At 42.0% G+C, this 17,089-nt stretch overlaps 1 protein-coding gene across 1 annotated transcript; it reads left to right on the top strand.

The window, feature by feature from the left end:
• Nucleotides 1–9,566: 9,566 nt before the first annotated feature.
• On the top strand, nt 9,567–10,367 carry Rfpl4b (ret finger protein like 4B). Its single transcript, XM_021173656.1, is given in 3 exon segments — nt 9,567–10,259; nt 10,261–10,342; nt 10,345–10,367. Coding segments are annotated over 3 exon segments (798 nt in total).
• Nucleotides 10,368–17,089: the final 6,722 nt, after the last annotated feature.

The raw sequence follows: 17,089 nt of genomic DNA, 5'->3' as shown, positions 1-17,089 counted from the left end.
AAATAAGGCTGGTCTACAAAGCAAGTTCCAGGACAGCCTTGGCTGCATAATTTCTGTCTCACCCCCTGCACAAATCCCTGCTGTGAATGAGGAGCTACATATCTGTTCCTACATATGTATGTACAGCTTGGACATAAGACAAGTCAGTATGAGCCAGAGATTTTATTTTTCTGGTTTTATAATGAAATCAACAGGATTGAGAAATGAGGAGTGGGGTACATGTACAGAAGAGCAGTCGGGGTGCATGGACAGGACACCCAGAGTTGCCACCTATGTGTGGAGTTTTAGCATCCCTGGCATTTCTTTTTTTGATTTTTAATATTTTTATTACATATTTTCCTCAATTACATTTCCAATGCTATCCCAAAAGTCCCCCATAGCGCCCCCCACTTCCCTACCCACCCATTCCCATTCTTTTGGCCCTGGCATTCCCCTATATTGGGGCATATAAAGTTTGCAAGTCCAATGGGCCTCTCTTTCCATTGATGGCCGACTAGGCCATCTTTCGATACATATGCAGCTAGAGACAAGAGCTCCGGGGTTCTGGTTAGTACATCATGTTGTTCCAACAATAGGGTTGCAGATCCCTTTAGCTCCTTGGGTACTTTCTCTAGCTTCTCCATTGGGAGCCCTGTGATACATCCAATAGCTGACTGTGAACATCCACTCCTGTGTTTGCTAGGCCCCAGCATCGTCTCACAAGGGACAGCTATATTTGGGTCCTTTCAGCAAAATCTTGCTAGTGTATGCAATGGTGTCCGCATTTAGAAGCTGATTATGGGATGGATCCCTGGATACGGCAGTCTCTAAATGGTCCATCCTTTCATCACAGCTACGAACTTTGTCTCTGTAACTCCTTCCCTGGGTGTTTTGTTCCCAATTCTAAGAAGGTGCACAGTGTCCACACTTTGGTCTTCATTCTTCTTGAGTTTCATGCGTTTATCAAATTGTATCTTATATCTTGGGTATCCTAAGTTTTGGGCTAATATCCACTTATCAATGAATACATATTGTGTGAGTTCTTTTGTGATTGTGTTACTTCACTCAAGATGATGCCCTCCAGGTCCATCCATTTGGCTAGGAATTTCATAAATTCATTCTTTTTAATAGCTGAGTAGTACTCCATTGTGTAAATGTACCATAATTTCTGTATCCATTCCTCTGTTGAGGGACATCTGGGTTCTTTCCAGCTTCTGGCTATTATAAATAGGGCTGCTATGAACATAGTGGAGCATGTGTCCTTTTTACCGGTTGGGACATCTTCTGGATATATGCCCAGGAGAGGTATTGCTGGATCCTCCGGTAGTACTATGTCCAATTTTCTGAGGAACCGCCAGACTGATTTCCAGAGTGGTTGTACAAGCTTGCAATCCCACCAACAATGGAGGAGTGTTCCTCTTTCTCCACATCCTCGCCAGCATCTGCTGTCACCTGAATTTTTGATCTTAGCCATTCTGACTGGTGTGAGGTGGAATCTCAGGGTTGTTTTGATTTGCATTTCCCTGATGATTAAGGATGTTGAACATTTTTTCAGGTGTTTCTCTGCCATTCGGTATTCCTCAGGTGAGAATTCTTTGTTCAGTTCTGAGCCCCATTTTTTAATGGGGTTATTTGACTTTCTGGAGTCCACCTTCTTGAGTTCTTTATATATATTGGATATTAGTCCCTTATCTGATTTAGGATAGGTGAAGATCCTTTCCCAATCTGTTGGTGGTTTTTTTGTCTTATTGATGGTGTCTTTAGCCTTGCAGAAGCTTTGTAGTTTCATGAGGTCCCACTTGTCAATTCTCGATCTTACAGCACAAGCCATTACTGTTCTATTCAGGAATTTTTCCCCTGTGCCCATATCTTCAAGGCTTTTCCCCACTTTCTCCTCTATAAGTTTCAGTGTCTCTGGTTTTATGTGAAGTTCCTTGATCCACTTAGACTTGACCTTAGTACAAGGAGATAGGAATGGATCGATTCGTATTCTTCTACCTGTTAACAACCAGTTGTGCCAGCACCATTTGTTGAAAATGCTGTCTTTCTTCCACTGGATGTTTTTAGCTCCCTTGTCGAAGATCAAGTGACCATAGGTGTGTGGGTTCATTTCTGGGTCTTCAATTCTATTCCATTGGTCTATTTGTCTGTCACTATACCAGTACCATGCAGTTTTTATCACAATTGCTCTGTAGTAGAGCTTTAGGTCCGGCATGGTGATTCCACCAGAGGTTCTTTTATCCTTGAGAAGAGTTTTTGCTATCCTAGGTTTTTTGTTATTCCAGATGAATTTGCAGATTGCACTTTCTAATTCGTTGAAGAATTGAGTTGGAATTTTGATGGGGATTGCATTGAATCTGTAGATTGCTTTTGGCAAGATAGCCATTTTTACAATGTTGATCCTGCCAATCCATGAGCATGGGAGATCTTTCCATCTTCTGAGATCTTCTATAATTTCTTTCTTCAGAGACTTGAAGTTTTTATTATACAGATCTTTCACTTCCTTAGTTAGAGTCACGCCAAGATATTTTATATTATTTGTGACTATTGAGAAGGGTGTTGTTTCCCTAATTTCTTTCTCAGCCTGTTTATTTTTTGTGTAGAGAAAGGCCATTGACTTGTTTGAGTTAATTTTATATCCAGCTACTTCACCGAAGCTGTTTATCAGGCTTAGGAGTTCTCTGGTGGAATTTTTAGGGTCACTTATATATACTATCATATCATCTGCAAAAAGTGATATTTTGACTTCATCTTTTCCAATTTGTATCCCTTTGATCTCCTTTTGTTGTCGAATTGCTCTGGCTAGGACTTCAAGTACAATGTTGAATAGGTATGGAGAAAGTGGACAGCCTTGTCTAGTCCCTGATTTTAGAGGGATTGCTTCAAGCTTCTCACCATTTACTTTGATGTTGGCTACTGGTTTGCTGTAGATTGCTTTTATCATGTTTAGGTATGGGCCTTGAATTCCTGATCTTTCCAAGACTTTTATCATGAATGGGTGTTGGATCTTGTCAAATGCTTTTTCCGCATCTAACGAGATGACCATGTGGTTTTTGTCTTTGAGTTTGTTTATATACTGGATTACGTTGATGGATTTCCGTATATTAAACCATCCCTGCATCCCTGGGATGAAACCTACTTGGTCAGGATGGATGTTTGTTTTGATGTGTTCTTGGATTCGGTTAGCAAGAACTTTATTGAGGATTTTTGCATCAATATTCATAAGGGATATTGGTCTGAAGTTTTCTATCTTTGTTGGGTCTTTTTGTGGTTTAGGTATCAGAGTAATTGTGGCTTCATAGAATGAGTTGGGTAGAGTACCTTCTGTTTCTATTTTGTGGAATAGTTTGTGAAGAACTGGGATTAGATCTTCTTTGAAGGTCTGATAGAACTCTGCACTAAACCCATCTGGTCCTGGGCTTTTTTTAGTTGGGAGACTATTAATGACTGCTTCTATTTCTTTGGGGGATATAGGGCTGTTTAGATCATTAACCTGATCTTGATTCAACTTTGGTACCTGGTATCTGTCTAGGAACTTCTCCATTTCATCCAGGTTCTCCAGTTTTGTTGAGTATAGCCTTTGGTAGAAGGATCTGATGGTGTTTTGGATGTCTTCAGGATCTGTTGTTATGTCTCCTTTTTCATTTCTGATTTTGTTAATTAGGATGCTTTCCCTGTGCCCTCTAGTGAGTCTGGCTAAGGGTTTATCTATCTTGTTGATTTTCTCAAAGAACCAGCTCCTTGATTGGTTGATTCTTTGAATAGTTTTTCTTGTTTCCACTTGGTTGATTTCACCCCTGAGTTTGATTATTTCCTGCCGTCTACTCCTCTTGGGTGAATTTGCTTCCTTTTGTTCTAGTGCTTTTAGGTGTGTTGTCAAGCTGCTAATGTGTGCTCTCTCTAGTTTCCTTTTGGAGGCACTCAGAGCTATGAGTTTTCCTCTTAGAAATGCTTTCATTGTGTCCCATTAGTTTGGGTATGTTGTGGCTTCATTTTCATTGAACTCTAAAAAGTCCTTAATTTCTTTCTTTATTCCTTCCTTGACCAAGGTATCATTGAGAAGAGTGTTGTTCAGTTTCCACGAGAAGGTTGGCTTTCTATTATTTATTTTGTTATTGAAGATCAGCCTTAGTCCATGGTGATCTGATAGGATGCATGGGACAATTTCAATATTTTTGTATCTGTTGAGGCCTGCTTTGTGACCAATTATGTGGTCAATTTTGGAGAAGGTACCATGAGGTGCTGAGAAGAAGGTATATCCTTTTGTTTTAGGATAGAATGTTCTTTAGATATCTGCCAGATCCATTTGATTCATAACTTCTGTTAGTTTCACTGTGTCCCTGTTTAGTTTCTGTTTCCACGATCTGTCTATTGGTGAAAGTGGTGTGTTGAAGTCTCCCACTATTATTGTATGAGGTGCAATGTGTGCTTTGAGATTTACTAAAGTTTCTTTAATGAATGTGGCTGCCTTTGTATTTGGAGCATAGATATTCAGGATTGATAGTTCCTCTTGGAGGATTTTACCTTTGATGAGTATGAAGTGTCCCTCCCTGTCTTTTTTAATGACTTTGGGTTGGAAGTCAATCTTATCAGATATTAGAATGGCTACTCCAGCTTGTTTCTTCATGCCATTTGCTTGGAAAATTGTTTTCCAGCCTTTCATTCTGAGGTAGTGTCTATCCTTTTCTCTGAGATGAGTTTCCTGTAAGCAGCAAAATGTTGGGTCTTGTTTGTGTAGCCAGTTTGTTAGTCTATGTCTTTTTATCGGGGAGTTGAGTCCATTGATATTAATAGATATTAAGGAAAAGTAATTGTTGTTTCCTGTTATTTTTGTTGTTAAAGTTGGCATTTTGTTCTTGTGGCTGTCTTCTTTTAGGTTTGTTGAGGGATTACCTTCTTGTTGTTTCTAGGGCGTGGTTCCTTCCTTGTATTGGTTTTTTTCTGTTATTATCCTTTGAAGGGCTGGATTCGTGGAGAGATGATGTGTGAATTTGGTTTTGTCGTGGAATACTTTGGTTTCTCCATCTATGTTAATTGAGAGTTTGGCTGGGTATAGTAGCCTGGGCTGGAATTTGTGTTCTTTTAGTGTCTGTATAACATCCGTCCAGGATCTTCTGGCTTTCATAGTCTCTGGTGAAAAATCTGGTGTAATTCTGATAGGCTTGCCTTTATATGTTACTTGGCCTTTTTCTCTTACTGCTTTTAGTATTCTATCTTTATTTAGAGCATTTGTTGTTCTGATTATTATGTGTCGGGAGGTATTTCTTTTCTGGTCCAGTCTATTTGGAGTTCTGTAGGCTTCTTGTATGTTCATGGGCATCTCTTTCTTTAGATTTGGGAAGTTTTCTTCTATAATTTTGTTGAAGATGTTTGCTGGTCCTTTGAGTTGAAAATCTTCATTCTCATCCACTCCTATTATCCGTAGGTTTGGTCTTCTCATTGTGTCCTGTATTTCTTGGATGTTTTGAGTTAGGATCTTTTTGCATTTTACATTTTCCTTGATTGTTGTGCCGATGTTCTCTATGGAATCTTCTGCACCTGAGATTCTCTCTTCCATCTCTTGTATTCTGTTGCTGATGCTCGTATCTATGGTTCCAGATTTCTTTCCTAGGGTTTCTATCTCCAGTGTTGCCTCATTTTGGGTTTTCTTTATTGTGTCTACTTCCCTTTTTAGGTCTAGTATGGTTTTGTTCATTTCCATCATCTGTTTGGATGTGTTTTCCTGTTTTTCTGTAAGGACTTCTACCTGTTTGATTATGTTATCCTGTTTTTCTTTAAGGATTTGTAACTCTTTAGCAGTGTTCTCCTGCAATTCTTTAAGGGATTTTTGTGCTTCCTCTTTATTGTCTTCTGCCTGTTTAGCAGTGTTCTCCTGCATTTCTTTAAGTGTGTTATTAAAATCCTTCTTGAAGTCCTCTATCATCATCAGGAGATATGCTTTTAAATCCGTGTCTAGCTTTTCCGGTGTGTTGGGGTGCCCTGGACTGGGCGAAGTGGGGGTGCTGGGTTCTGATGATGGTGAGTGGTCTTGGTTTCTGTTAGTAAGATTATTACGTTTACCTTTCGCCATCTGGTAATCTCTGGGGTTAGTTGTTATCGTTGTCACTGTTTAAAGATTGGAGCAGAAGCTGTGTTCCACTCACCAGCAGTCCCAAAATCCTGCGGCGGGGGTTGTGGGTAGCTGGCGGGTGTCAGGCAACCCTTCTCTCCTGCTACCCCGGCGCTGATCCGGCCGGATGAGGCCTGTGGCCCTACTCAGGCCGGTTTCTGCTTCCCTAATTAATGCAGTCTCAGGTCCCGCACAATTGGATTGGAGCAGAAGCTGTGCTCCACTCACCAGAAGTCTTAAGATCCTGTGGCGGGTGTTGTGGGTAGCTGGCGAGTGTCAGCCGACCCTGCTCCCCAGCTGCCCTGGTGCTTTTCTGACCGGAAGAGGGTTGTGGCCCTATGTAGGCCGGATTTCTCTCTTTCCAACCAGAGCAGTCTCAGGTCCCGCGTGATTGGACTGGAGCAGAAGCTGTGTTCCACTCACCAGCAGTCCCAAAATCCTGCGGCGGGGGTCGTGGGTAGCTGGCGGGTGTCAGGCAACCCTTCTCTCCTGCTACCCCAGCGCTGATCCGGCCGGATGAGGCCTGTGGCCCTACTCAGGCCGGTTTCTGCTTCCCTAACTAGTGCAGTCTCAGGTCCCGTGCAATTGGATTGGAGCAGAAGCTGTGCTCCACTCACCAGAAGTCTTAAGATCCTGTGGCGGGTGTTGTGGGTAGCTGGCGAGTGTCAGCCGACCCTGCGCCCCAGCTGCCCCGGTGCTTTTCTGACTGGAAGAGCATCCCTGGCATTTCTATAGTCTGGTCTCTAAGGAACATGTAGAAGTGAGATATCCTATAAATTCCAAGTGCAGAAAAGATTTTCTTTGTGAAACTTACCAGATTTCAAAGGACAGCTGTTTGAAGAGATACATAAGGAAATCCCATTTGTGGCATTAATAATTCAGAGACACCCTCGATCTCTTCCCAGAGAGACAGAAGGGTCCATTTTAATGGGTAATGAGACAGGAGAAATGAGGAAAGGATCCTAAAGCAGCAGAGAAAAGGAGGCTGCATGACAGAGTGGTCCCACACCTGGGGCTAAAGGCTCAGGAGAAAGCTATCCACTACAGAGGCTGCGTTTTGAAATGGAAACCGGGCTGCTTTTGTTTTAATTTGATAGATGCTCTTATGTAACCCAGGCTGGTTCTGGATGTAGGAAAGGGTGGCCTGATTAGTCTCCTTTCTTGGAAAGAGGCTGGATTGTATTTAACTACCATGTGTTTTGGATCAGGATACTTTGGGAACAAGCTTAATTTATGAATTGATCTTACCTCATGGAAACTCTAATGATAATTACATTTTAAAAGTAGAAGCACATGTACATCTTGATAAATTGTCATGAAAGTGTTAAGACATCACAGATCAGTGACTTCAAATATTTCTAGCACTTGAAATTTTTTTAAAAGGGTATTTCTCTCTAAATTCAGAAGAGTTGGGCACTAAAGTGAGTATTTCTGGCAAGAAAATACTTCTCTGGGGAAGGGGAGGACTGAATGGTAAGAGTAGGCTTAAGCCACTGCTAGAGCCAACTGGAAAATGAGCAAACCAATGAGAAATGATAGTTTCTTTGGTGTTTCTTACCTAATTTGGATTCATTACCACAGCCTCATAGAGTAAATGGAAAACATGGAATGCATCTCATCCTTATGGAGTAGGAAATGGAGGAGAAGTGTGTGATGGATATTCCCAGTTGTCAACTTAACTACATCTGGAATGAACTACAATCCAGAAATGGAGGGCACACTGTGATCCAGATCTTGAAGATGCGGGTGTTTGATCTGAAACTTGACATGGAATGAAACATGTTTTTCATCCAGATCTTGAGACATAGTGATGGTGAAAAGCTTAGGCCCAGGCATGCTGGTACACACTTTTAATCCCAGGAGACAAAGGCAAGAAGATCTCTGAGTTCAAGCCCAGCCTGGGACAGAGCAAGTTCCAAGTAAAGAACAGTTTAGGTCCAGGTGTGGTGGTGCACACCTATAATCTGGGGCGTACCTTCTGCTGTAGGCCTACATAAGGACACTGGAAGAAGAAAGACTCACTCTCTTTTGCCTGCTTGCATTTACTTGCCAGCACGTCTGTTGAAACCTACTTCTTTTGGATTCTAGCTTATACAGAAGACCAGCTGAAACACCTACCCTAATGGGATTCTTTAATTCCCATTCACAGTTGCCTATTGTTGGATTAGTTGGACTGCAGACTGTAAGTCATTCTAATATATATTTTAAATACATAGAGAAATTCTATAAGTTCTGTGAGAACTTTAGAGAATGCTACCTAGCAAAAGTGTTCGCATTTGCTGTATCATCTGCATCTGCAACTAGTTGGGTGCATCACTGGGGGCTTTGCTGACAAGACCCATTGCTTGCCACAGCACTCCAGTATGTTGCAAAACAGTGACTTTTTAGGGGACCTGCAAGTCCTTCACACCCATTCTTTATAACCAAATATCTGTGGAAGCAGGAAGTTCTCAACATTACTTATCCCTTCCCCTCCTTTCCTCTCTCCCTTTCATTCCTTTCCCTTTCTTTTTTTTTTTCCTTTTTAAAAAAATTTATTTATTGTACGAGTACTCTGCTGCATATACATCCACATGCCAGAAGAGGGCATCAGTTCTCCTTATAGATGGTTGTGAGCTACCATTTTGCTGGGAATTGAACTCAGGACCTCTCAGAAGAGCAGCCAGGGCTCTTAACTGCTGAGCCACCTCACCAGTCCTCCTTCCTTCCTCCCTCTGTCCCTCCCTCCCTCCCCCCTCTCTTTCTTTCTTTCTTTCTTTCTTTCTTTCTTTCTTTCTTTCTTTCTTTCTTTCTTTCTTTCTTTCTTCCTTCCTTCCTTCCTTCCTTCCTTCCTTCCTTCCTTCCTTCCTTTCTTTCTTTCTTTCTTTCTTTCTTTCTTTCCTTCTTTCCTTCTTTCCTTCTTTCTCTCTTTCTTACCAGACAGAGAAGTGGGGATATTAGGTAAACAGGAGGAGTAATTCTACAAATCTGTTGAATTCATGGTGACTATAATTAATAATAATAATGTATACTACAATTGAAAATGATCAAGACAGTAGACTTGTTCATATCCTCTAAACCGATAACTATGTAAAATGATGAATATCTTAATCATCATGATCTAATTACTTAGTTGGCTTCTCTGTGTAGCCCTAGCTGATTCACTCTGTAGACCAGGCTGACCTCAAACTCACAGAGAACTGTCTCTGCCTTCCCAGTGTAGTACTTAAAGTCATAATTTAGTCTTAGAGGGAGTTTTTGACTCACACTGTGGGTGGAGTCTGTCACAGCCACTATATAAGGCTCCATCCAGCCCTAGTACTTGATTACTTCAACCTAGAGCTTGAGCAAGTAAATACAGAAGCACAAGTGGTCAGATTCTAAGTCCTTTGCTGGAGGTCACCAACTCTAGGTAAACTGATCCTTTTTGGGTCTGTCTTCACAATCCTATTTCTCTCTGGCTACAATGTTTGTTTGTGTCTTTATCTTTGGTTTTCAGATGAGGAAAGAGAACTTGGACTCTAAATATCACCATGTAAAAGTTTCACAAGATAACTTAATGGAAAACAATTTGGAAATGGAGGCAATCTGTGCAATTTGCCTGGACCTTTACTCTGATCCTGTTTATCTCTCCTGCGCCCACATACTTTGCTTTGATTGCGGTAAAAAATGGATGACAGAGAAAAGAGACTTGAAAATGACCTGTCCCGTGTGTCGAAAAGAACAAAAGAGACCTGTCAAGTATGATGGGGTAATGAAAGAACTGGCCATCCTTTTAAAGCAGCATGGCCCCTTACTGAAGCAACATAAAGGGCAGATCACTGGACTTCTGGGATTGGTATCAGAGAATACGGCTCTGGCAGCTAAGACTGGTGACTCCTCCCGGGAACCCTCTAATGATTTAAAGGGTGGGAAGCCTGGTCATAATTTGGTGGAAGATCCCAGAAGATTCATTTCTTTGGCCCATGTCCTGGACAACTCCCACTTTTTTTCAGTCTGCCACTGGGAAGTTGATGTGGAGAAAAGGAACGAATGGGCTCCAGGTATTTGCAAGGAACCAGTTAGCAGGAGGAACATCTATTTACTCTGTGAACATGAGTTCCAGTTGCTTGGTGAGAAGACGAGAGGAATCAGAGTTAATTTTATTTCAGAAAGACACCATAGAAGCCCTGGCCTTTGTCACATAGGGATTTTTCCTCGCCCTGACTATGGAAGAAACCAAGTTTGTGATGGGAAAAGCAATGTCTTTACCTATGAGTGCCATTCTCTCTGCATTTTGGAGCTCATTCCTTTGTTCTAAGGAAAAGGCCAGTGGAAGGGAAAAGTGGTGCCCCCATGCAAACATCTGCCTTTGAGTCATTCATCAATATTTAGTTTTCAGAAGGCCTAGTTCCCAGAGGAAGATTGGAGGACCAAGGTAATGCATTGCACTAAGACTTGGAAGACTTCTGATGAACTCTATAGACTCCTGAGATCACTCTGGGGATAATTATGTTGTAGGCAAATAGCTGTGTACTGTACATTTTTTTTTACAGTAAAATATTGTTAATGTTTTATGGATATAGAGTATCCATGCTTACTGATTTTTATGTAAACTTAATACAAACGGTAGTTACCTAAGATTAGGCTGTAGACAAGCCTGTAGGGCATTTTAAAAATTAGCATGGTGGCTCACACCTTTAATCCCAGCACGCGGGAGACAGAGGCAGGTGGATTTCTAAATTCAAGGCCAACCCGGTCTACAAAGTGAGTTCCAGGACAGCCAGGGCTATACAGAGAAACGCTGTCTCGAAAAACAAAAACAACAACAACAACAACACCCCAAAAAACAAAACAAAACAAAAAAACCAAAAAAAAAAATTAGTGATTGATACAATAATGTCCAGCTCATTGTTGGTGCGGCCACATGTAGGCTGATTGGTCTTGTTTTCTATAAAAGTAGGCTAAGTGAGCCATAAGATGCAAGCCAGTGGTCCAGCTCACAGCTCTGCCTGCATTCAGAGGCCAGCCAGCACCAGGCCCACCAACATCTGGGAAAACCAGGTGGGACTCTCCCCCAGGCCTCTTGCCCGACAGGTTCCTTAGACACAACTAGCATAGCAAATTGTGCCTTGTTCCCACTACTACATTCTAGTACATAACTCTGCCTGTATCCCCTGAGGCCCTGCCAGCATCAGGAACTATCACTCTCCCAAATCCCCTGCCTGCCAAGTCCTCATAAAGCACACCCAACAGTGGTAAACTGTACCCACTCCATTTTCTAGGCCACAACTCTGCCTGCATCCCTAGTGGCATGCCAGCACCGGGGACAACATAAAAAGAGTCAATAAGAGCAAGGGTAATATGGCACCACCAGAGCCCAGCTATCCTACTAGTGCAAGCTCTGGATATCCTAACAACAGCTGTAGCATAAGAAAATGACCTTAAATCTAACCTTATAAAGATGATAGAGACTTTTAAAGAGGAAATAGATAAATCCCTTAAAGAAAGGATCCATCCCATATACAATCACCAAAACCCAGACACTGTTGGGGATGCCAACAAGTGCTTGCTGACAGGAGTCTGATATAGCTCTCTTCTGAGAGGCTCTGCCAGTCCCTGAGAAATACAGAGATGGATGCTCAAACCCATTCATTGGACGGAGCACAGGGTCCCCAATGAAGGAGATAAAGTACCCAAGGAGCTGAAGGAGTTTGCAGCCCCATAGGAGGAACAACAATATGAACTAGCCAAAACCCCCAGAGCTCCCAGGGACTAAACCACCAACCAAAGAGCACACATGGTGGGACTCATGGCTCCAGCTGCATATGCAACAGAGGCTGGTCTAGTTGGATCAATGGGAGGAGAGGCCCTTTGTCCTATGAAGGCTCTATGTCCCAGTGTGGGGGAATGCCAGGGCCAGGAGGTGGGAGTGGGTGGGTTGGTGAGCAGGGGGAGGGGGTAGGGAGTAGAGGGAGGGTGTTTTTCAAAGGGGCAACCAGGAAAGGGGATAACATTTGAAATGTAAATAAAGAAAATATCCAATAAAAAAATTAAAATAAAAGAAATTCAGAAAAATACAAATAGGTAAAGGATGAATAAAACTATTAAAGATCTGTGATGGTTTGTATATGCTCGGCCCAGGGAATGGCACGACGAAGGATGGCCTTGTTGGAGTAGGTGTGTCACTGTGGTTGTGGGCTTTAAGACTCTCATCCTAGCTGCCTGGAAGCGAGTCTGCCACTAGCAGCCTTCACATGAAGATGTAGAACTCTCAGCTCTGCCTGCATCATGCCTGTCTAGATGGGTGCCCTACTCCCACCTTGATGATGAGGGACTGACCTCTGAACCTGTAAGCCAGCCTAATTAAATGTTGTCCTTTATATGACTTGCTTTGGCCATGGTGTCTGCTCACAGCAGTAAAACCTTAATTAAGACAGAAGTTGGTAGCAGAAGTGAGGTATTGCTGTGATAGACCTGACAATGCATTTGTTTGGAAGAATGTGGACTTGGGGATTTGGAGTTTGGAAAGTGGTAGAATGCTTTAAATGGGGCTTAATGAGCCATCCTAGTAGGAATATGGAAAACTTTGCTGCTGAGAGTAATTTGAACTGTGCAGACCAGGCCCAAGAGGTTTCAGAGAAGAATTTCTGTATGTGGCCTAAAGCCTGTGTTTGTGGTATTTTGGCAAAGAACATGGCTGGTTTTTGTCCTTGTCTGAAGAGTCTACCTGAGGCTAAGATGAAGAGGTTTATATTAATTGCACTGACAAAGGAAGTCTCAAAAAAGTCCAGCAGAGACTTTGTTCTCTGGTTAAGTCTCATGAAGAACATTTTGAACAAGCATAGAGAGCTTAGTAAGGAAAAATATAGAATATATGGTTCCAGTATTAAAGGGACACCAGGGAGTGAAATGGAGCTGAATCCTGTGTTTAAGAATATTAAATTGAACTAAGGGAGTGGTGACCTTGGAGCAAGATCCCATCCAGCTAAGTTAGATGCAGACATGGTGGTATACACCTTTAATCCCAGGAAATAAAGAGAAGCAGTTCTTTGAGTTCAAGGCCAGCCTGAGACCAAGCAAGTTCTAGATGAAGAAAAGCTTAAGTATAGTCTTGGTGATACACACCTTTAATCCCAGGAGACATGCATGAAGATGTCTGAGTTCAAGGTCAATCTACAGAGCAAGATCAAGGACTGCTAGGCTTAGGCAGTGAAGGGGCTGGAAAACAGAAATTTAGTGATAACATAACAAAACAAGGGGTTTGTGTTCCAGATCCTGCAAGCAGCAGAGAGCAGCTTCAGCCATGTGGCTCTGGCTTTAGAGTCAAGAATAGAAGGGACTACTGGGACAGTTGATGCTGGTTAGCTGAAGCTGAGAAATTAGTAGTGATTAAGAAGAGACCAGTGTCATTGAACTGAAATCTTCTGGGAAGTGTTTTCTGAGAGCACAAAGAAGCTGCGTTCCAGATATAGCCAAGGATGTACCTCCTGCTACAGCTGTACTTGGTGATATTTAAGAGTTACCCAGGTGGTACTGGTTCTGAAGACATGAAGAGGTCATGAAGACTAGCTGAGGCTTAGCACTGTGAGAGGCCATGGAAGGCCATTGGTGAAGGTGCAGTCTCAGTTGCAGTTGATGGCTCAGGACTGCAGGGGTCATGCAAAGGATTTGAGGCTTAGCACCATGAAGAGAACCTATGAGAGCCTAGTGGTAAAGCCTAGTTGCCATGGAAGATCCCAGAGTATTGGAGATGCTGAAAGACCCTGAGAGGAGCCCCTCACTCAAGTCTCAGGATAATAACGGATCCCCAAGAACTCATGAGAGACCAAGCTTGATGCAAACCACATGAGGCTTTATTGGGGAAAGCCAGAGCTCTGGGGACCACTCATATCCCACGCTAGGGTAGAGGAGTAGACCCCGAGGGGAAAGGGGTCCTAGTTTTTATAGGCCCTCAGGGGGGAAAGGAGAAGGGTGGAGTAGGGGATTTCCAGATCTAAACAATGTCTATTCTCAAGAAATGGGTATGGGAGGGGTACAAGGAAAGAGTAATGCAGGTGCAATAACTCCGGATTGGTCCCCGCTGTGGTTGCTGGGGAGATTTTATACTTTATCCCAGCAACCAATATCACAAAGACCTGGCAATGAGGTGCAGCAGTGGGCACACACCTGGGTTCAAGGAATGGTCAGAATATTGGCAGACACACGGGTTCAAGGCCAGAGCATTGTGCACCTCTCTTTTTCTAAATCAGTGAAGCTAGTTCTGCTAACAATGACATCTATTTTGCCAATTTCAGGGCTTCTGTGACCTTTTACATTCTGTCAGGATCTTTCAATGCCAGTACCATGGGATGATCACCAAGAACAGCAGCAACAATGGAGTGGATCAACCTGAGTTTAGAGTGCTACAGAAGGCAGAGTGAAGTGACACCAGCCCTTTGGAGGAGCCCAGAAGATCCTTTGTGGATCCCAGACATTGAAACAGGAAGTTGTAACTTTCAAGTTGCCTTGGAGACCCCAAGACTTTGAAGATGCCAGAGCCATGAGCTATCTGCTAAGGAAACCTGTTAACAGAGTGGAACCAGCCCAGGAGACAGAAGTTTGTTGCCGACAACAAAGGTGAAAAAAATAGTTGGAGATTTGAAAACTGCTTTAATATTAGACATAGAGATGCAGAGTTTTTAGTTTGCCCACTTGGTTTGGTTTCCTGTCTTGCTTTGGGGATTACAGTTTAGTGATTGGATGGATCTCATAAGAAACTTTGAAATTTTAACATTGTTGATACTACTATAGATTATAGGGACTTTGGAAGTTGGACTAAATGTACTTTTTTAGTATGGTATGTTTAGGTATGGCCTCCATATGCTCGTATGTTTGAACAATCCTATGGGGGCCAGGGAGTGGAATGTTATGGGTTGTATATGCTGCCCAGGGAGTGGCACTATTAGAAGGTGTGGCCCAGTTAGAGTAGGTATGGCCTTGTTGGAGTAGATATGTCACTGTGGACATGGGCTTTAAGACCCTCATCCTAGCTGCCTGGAAATCAGTATTCTAGAAGCCTTCAGATGAAGATGTAGAACTCTCAGCTACTCCTGCACCATGCTTGCCTAGATGCTGCCATGCTCCCACTTTGAGAATAATGGGCTTAACCTCTGAACCTATAACCCAGCCTCAATTAAATGTTATTCTTATTAGAATTGCCTTGATCATGGTGTCTATTCTCAGCAGTAAAACCCTAAGACAGGTGGGAAGGAAAGCTTTGATTGGGATGTAAAGTAAGTAAATAAATAATAATAAAAAAGGAGCCCTAATGATTCTTTGAATTTCCTTGTTGTCTGTTATGTCTCCCTTTTCTGATTTTGTTTATTTGGATACTGTCTCTCTGTCTTTTTGTTAGTTTGGCTAAGCGTTTGTCTATTTTATTGATTTTCTCAAAGAAACAGCTCTTGGTTTTGTTGATTCCTTGTATCATTTTCTTTGTTTCTAATTGGTTAATTTCAGCTTAATTTTGATTATTTCCTGCCTTCTACTCCTCTGGTGTACTTGCTTCTCTTTTTTCTAGAACTTTCAGGTGTACTTTTAAATTGCTGATATGAGAACTTTCTAATTTCTTTATGGAGGCACTTAGTACTATGAACTTTCCTCTTAGCACTGCCTTTCTTTCTTTTTTTTTATTTTTATAAAACACATTTATTTATCTAACACATAAATAAAATAAAGGTTTTTTTTTTAAACCATTAAGGTTGGTGGACATGGTGGACACTTGTAATCCTAGCAATTGGAGTTGCTGAAATAGGGAAAGTGTAGACAGAGCTCAAGGCCAGCATGGGCTACAAAGTGAGAGTCTATCTCAAAACAAATCAACTCTTTGACTTCAAATAAAGCATACATCTCAATACCCTTTTCCTACCTATAGTCTTGTTTCCTACATATCATGTTGCTTCAGTGATCAAGTTCTTTGGAGAAATGTCCAGTGTTACATTTTGTGGTGTTTTGAATAGGTATAGCTCCCACAGACTCATGTATTTGAATGCATGGCCCTTAGTGGGTGGCACTGTTAAGAGGTGTAGCCTTGCTGGAGTAGGTGTGGCTTTCTTGGAGGAGGTGTGTCATTGTGGAGATGGGCTTTGAGGTCTCCTATGCTCAAGCTATACTCAAGCTTTAAAAGTGGCAACTCAGTCTCCTTTTGCTGCCTGTAGATCAAGATGTAGAACTCTTGGATCCTCCAGCACTGTGTCTGCCTGCCTGTTGCCATGCTTCCTGCCATGATAATGGACTGAACTTCTCGAACTATTAGTCATCCCTAATTAAATAGTTTTCTTTATAACAGTTGTCTTGGTCATGGTGTCTTTTCACAGCAATAAAACTCCAACTAAGACAGAAGTTGGTACTAGGAGTGGGGTATTTCTGTGATAGGCCTGAATGTTTTTGTTTTGAGGAATATGGACTTTGGGACTGTGAATTTTAAAAGCAGATTAAAGCTTTAAGTGGGGTTTGATGGACCATTCTAGTAGGAACATGGAAGGCAGTGGTGATGAGTCTGATTTGAACTGTTGGGACCTAGTTCAGAAGTTTCAGAGGAGAAAAATTTTAGTATGTTGCCTAGTGATCATTCTTGTGATATTTTGATGAAGAATGTGACTGCTGTAGCACTGCTTTTCTTTGTGTAACATAAATTTAAATTTGGGTATGCTGTGCCTTTATTTTCATTGATTTTTTTTTTTTTTCGAAACAGGGTTTCTCTGTATAGCTCTGGCTGTCCTGGAACTCACTTTGTAGACCAGGCTGGCCTTGAACTCAGAAATCCTCCTGCCTCTGCCTCCTGAGTGCTGGGATTAAAGGGGTGTGCCACCACGCCCAGCCCGTTTTCATTGAATTCTAGAAAGTATTTCTTTTTTTTATTTCTTCCCTGACACAGAGATCATTGAATAGAGTGTTGTTCAGATTTCATGATAGTGTAGGCTTTGTGGTGTTTCTATTGTTATTGAATCCAGATTTAATCTATGGTGGTCTGGTGGGATACATGGATTTATTTCAATTTTC

The sequence above is a fragment of the Mus caroli genome, unplaced genomic scaffold, assembly GCF_978045245.1.
Source record: "Mus caroli unplaced genomic scaffold, Mus_caroli_1 scaffold_9, whole genome shotgun sequence".
In the NCBI taxonomy this organism is placed as follows: Eukaryota; Metazoa; Chordata; class Mammalia; order Rodentia; family Muridae; genus Mus; species Mus caroli.
Note: the sequence above shows the minus strand (reverse complement) of the source record. Positions and strands in the feature narration are given on the sequence as shown.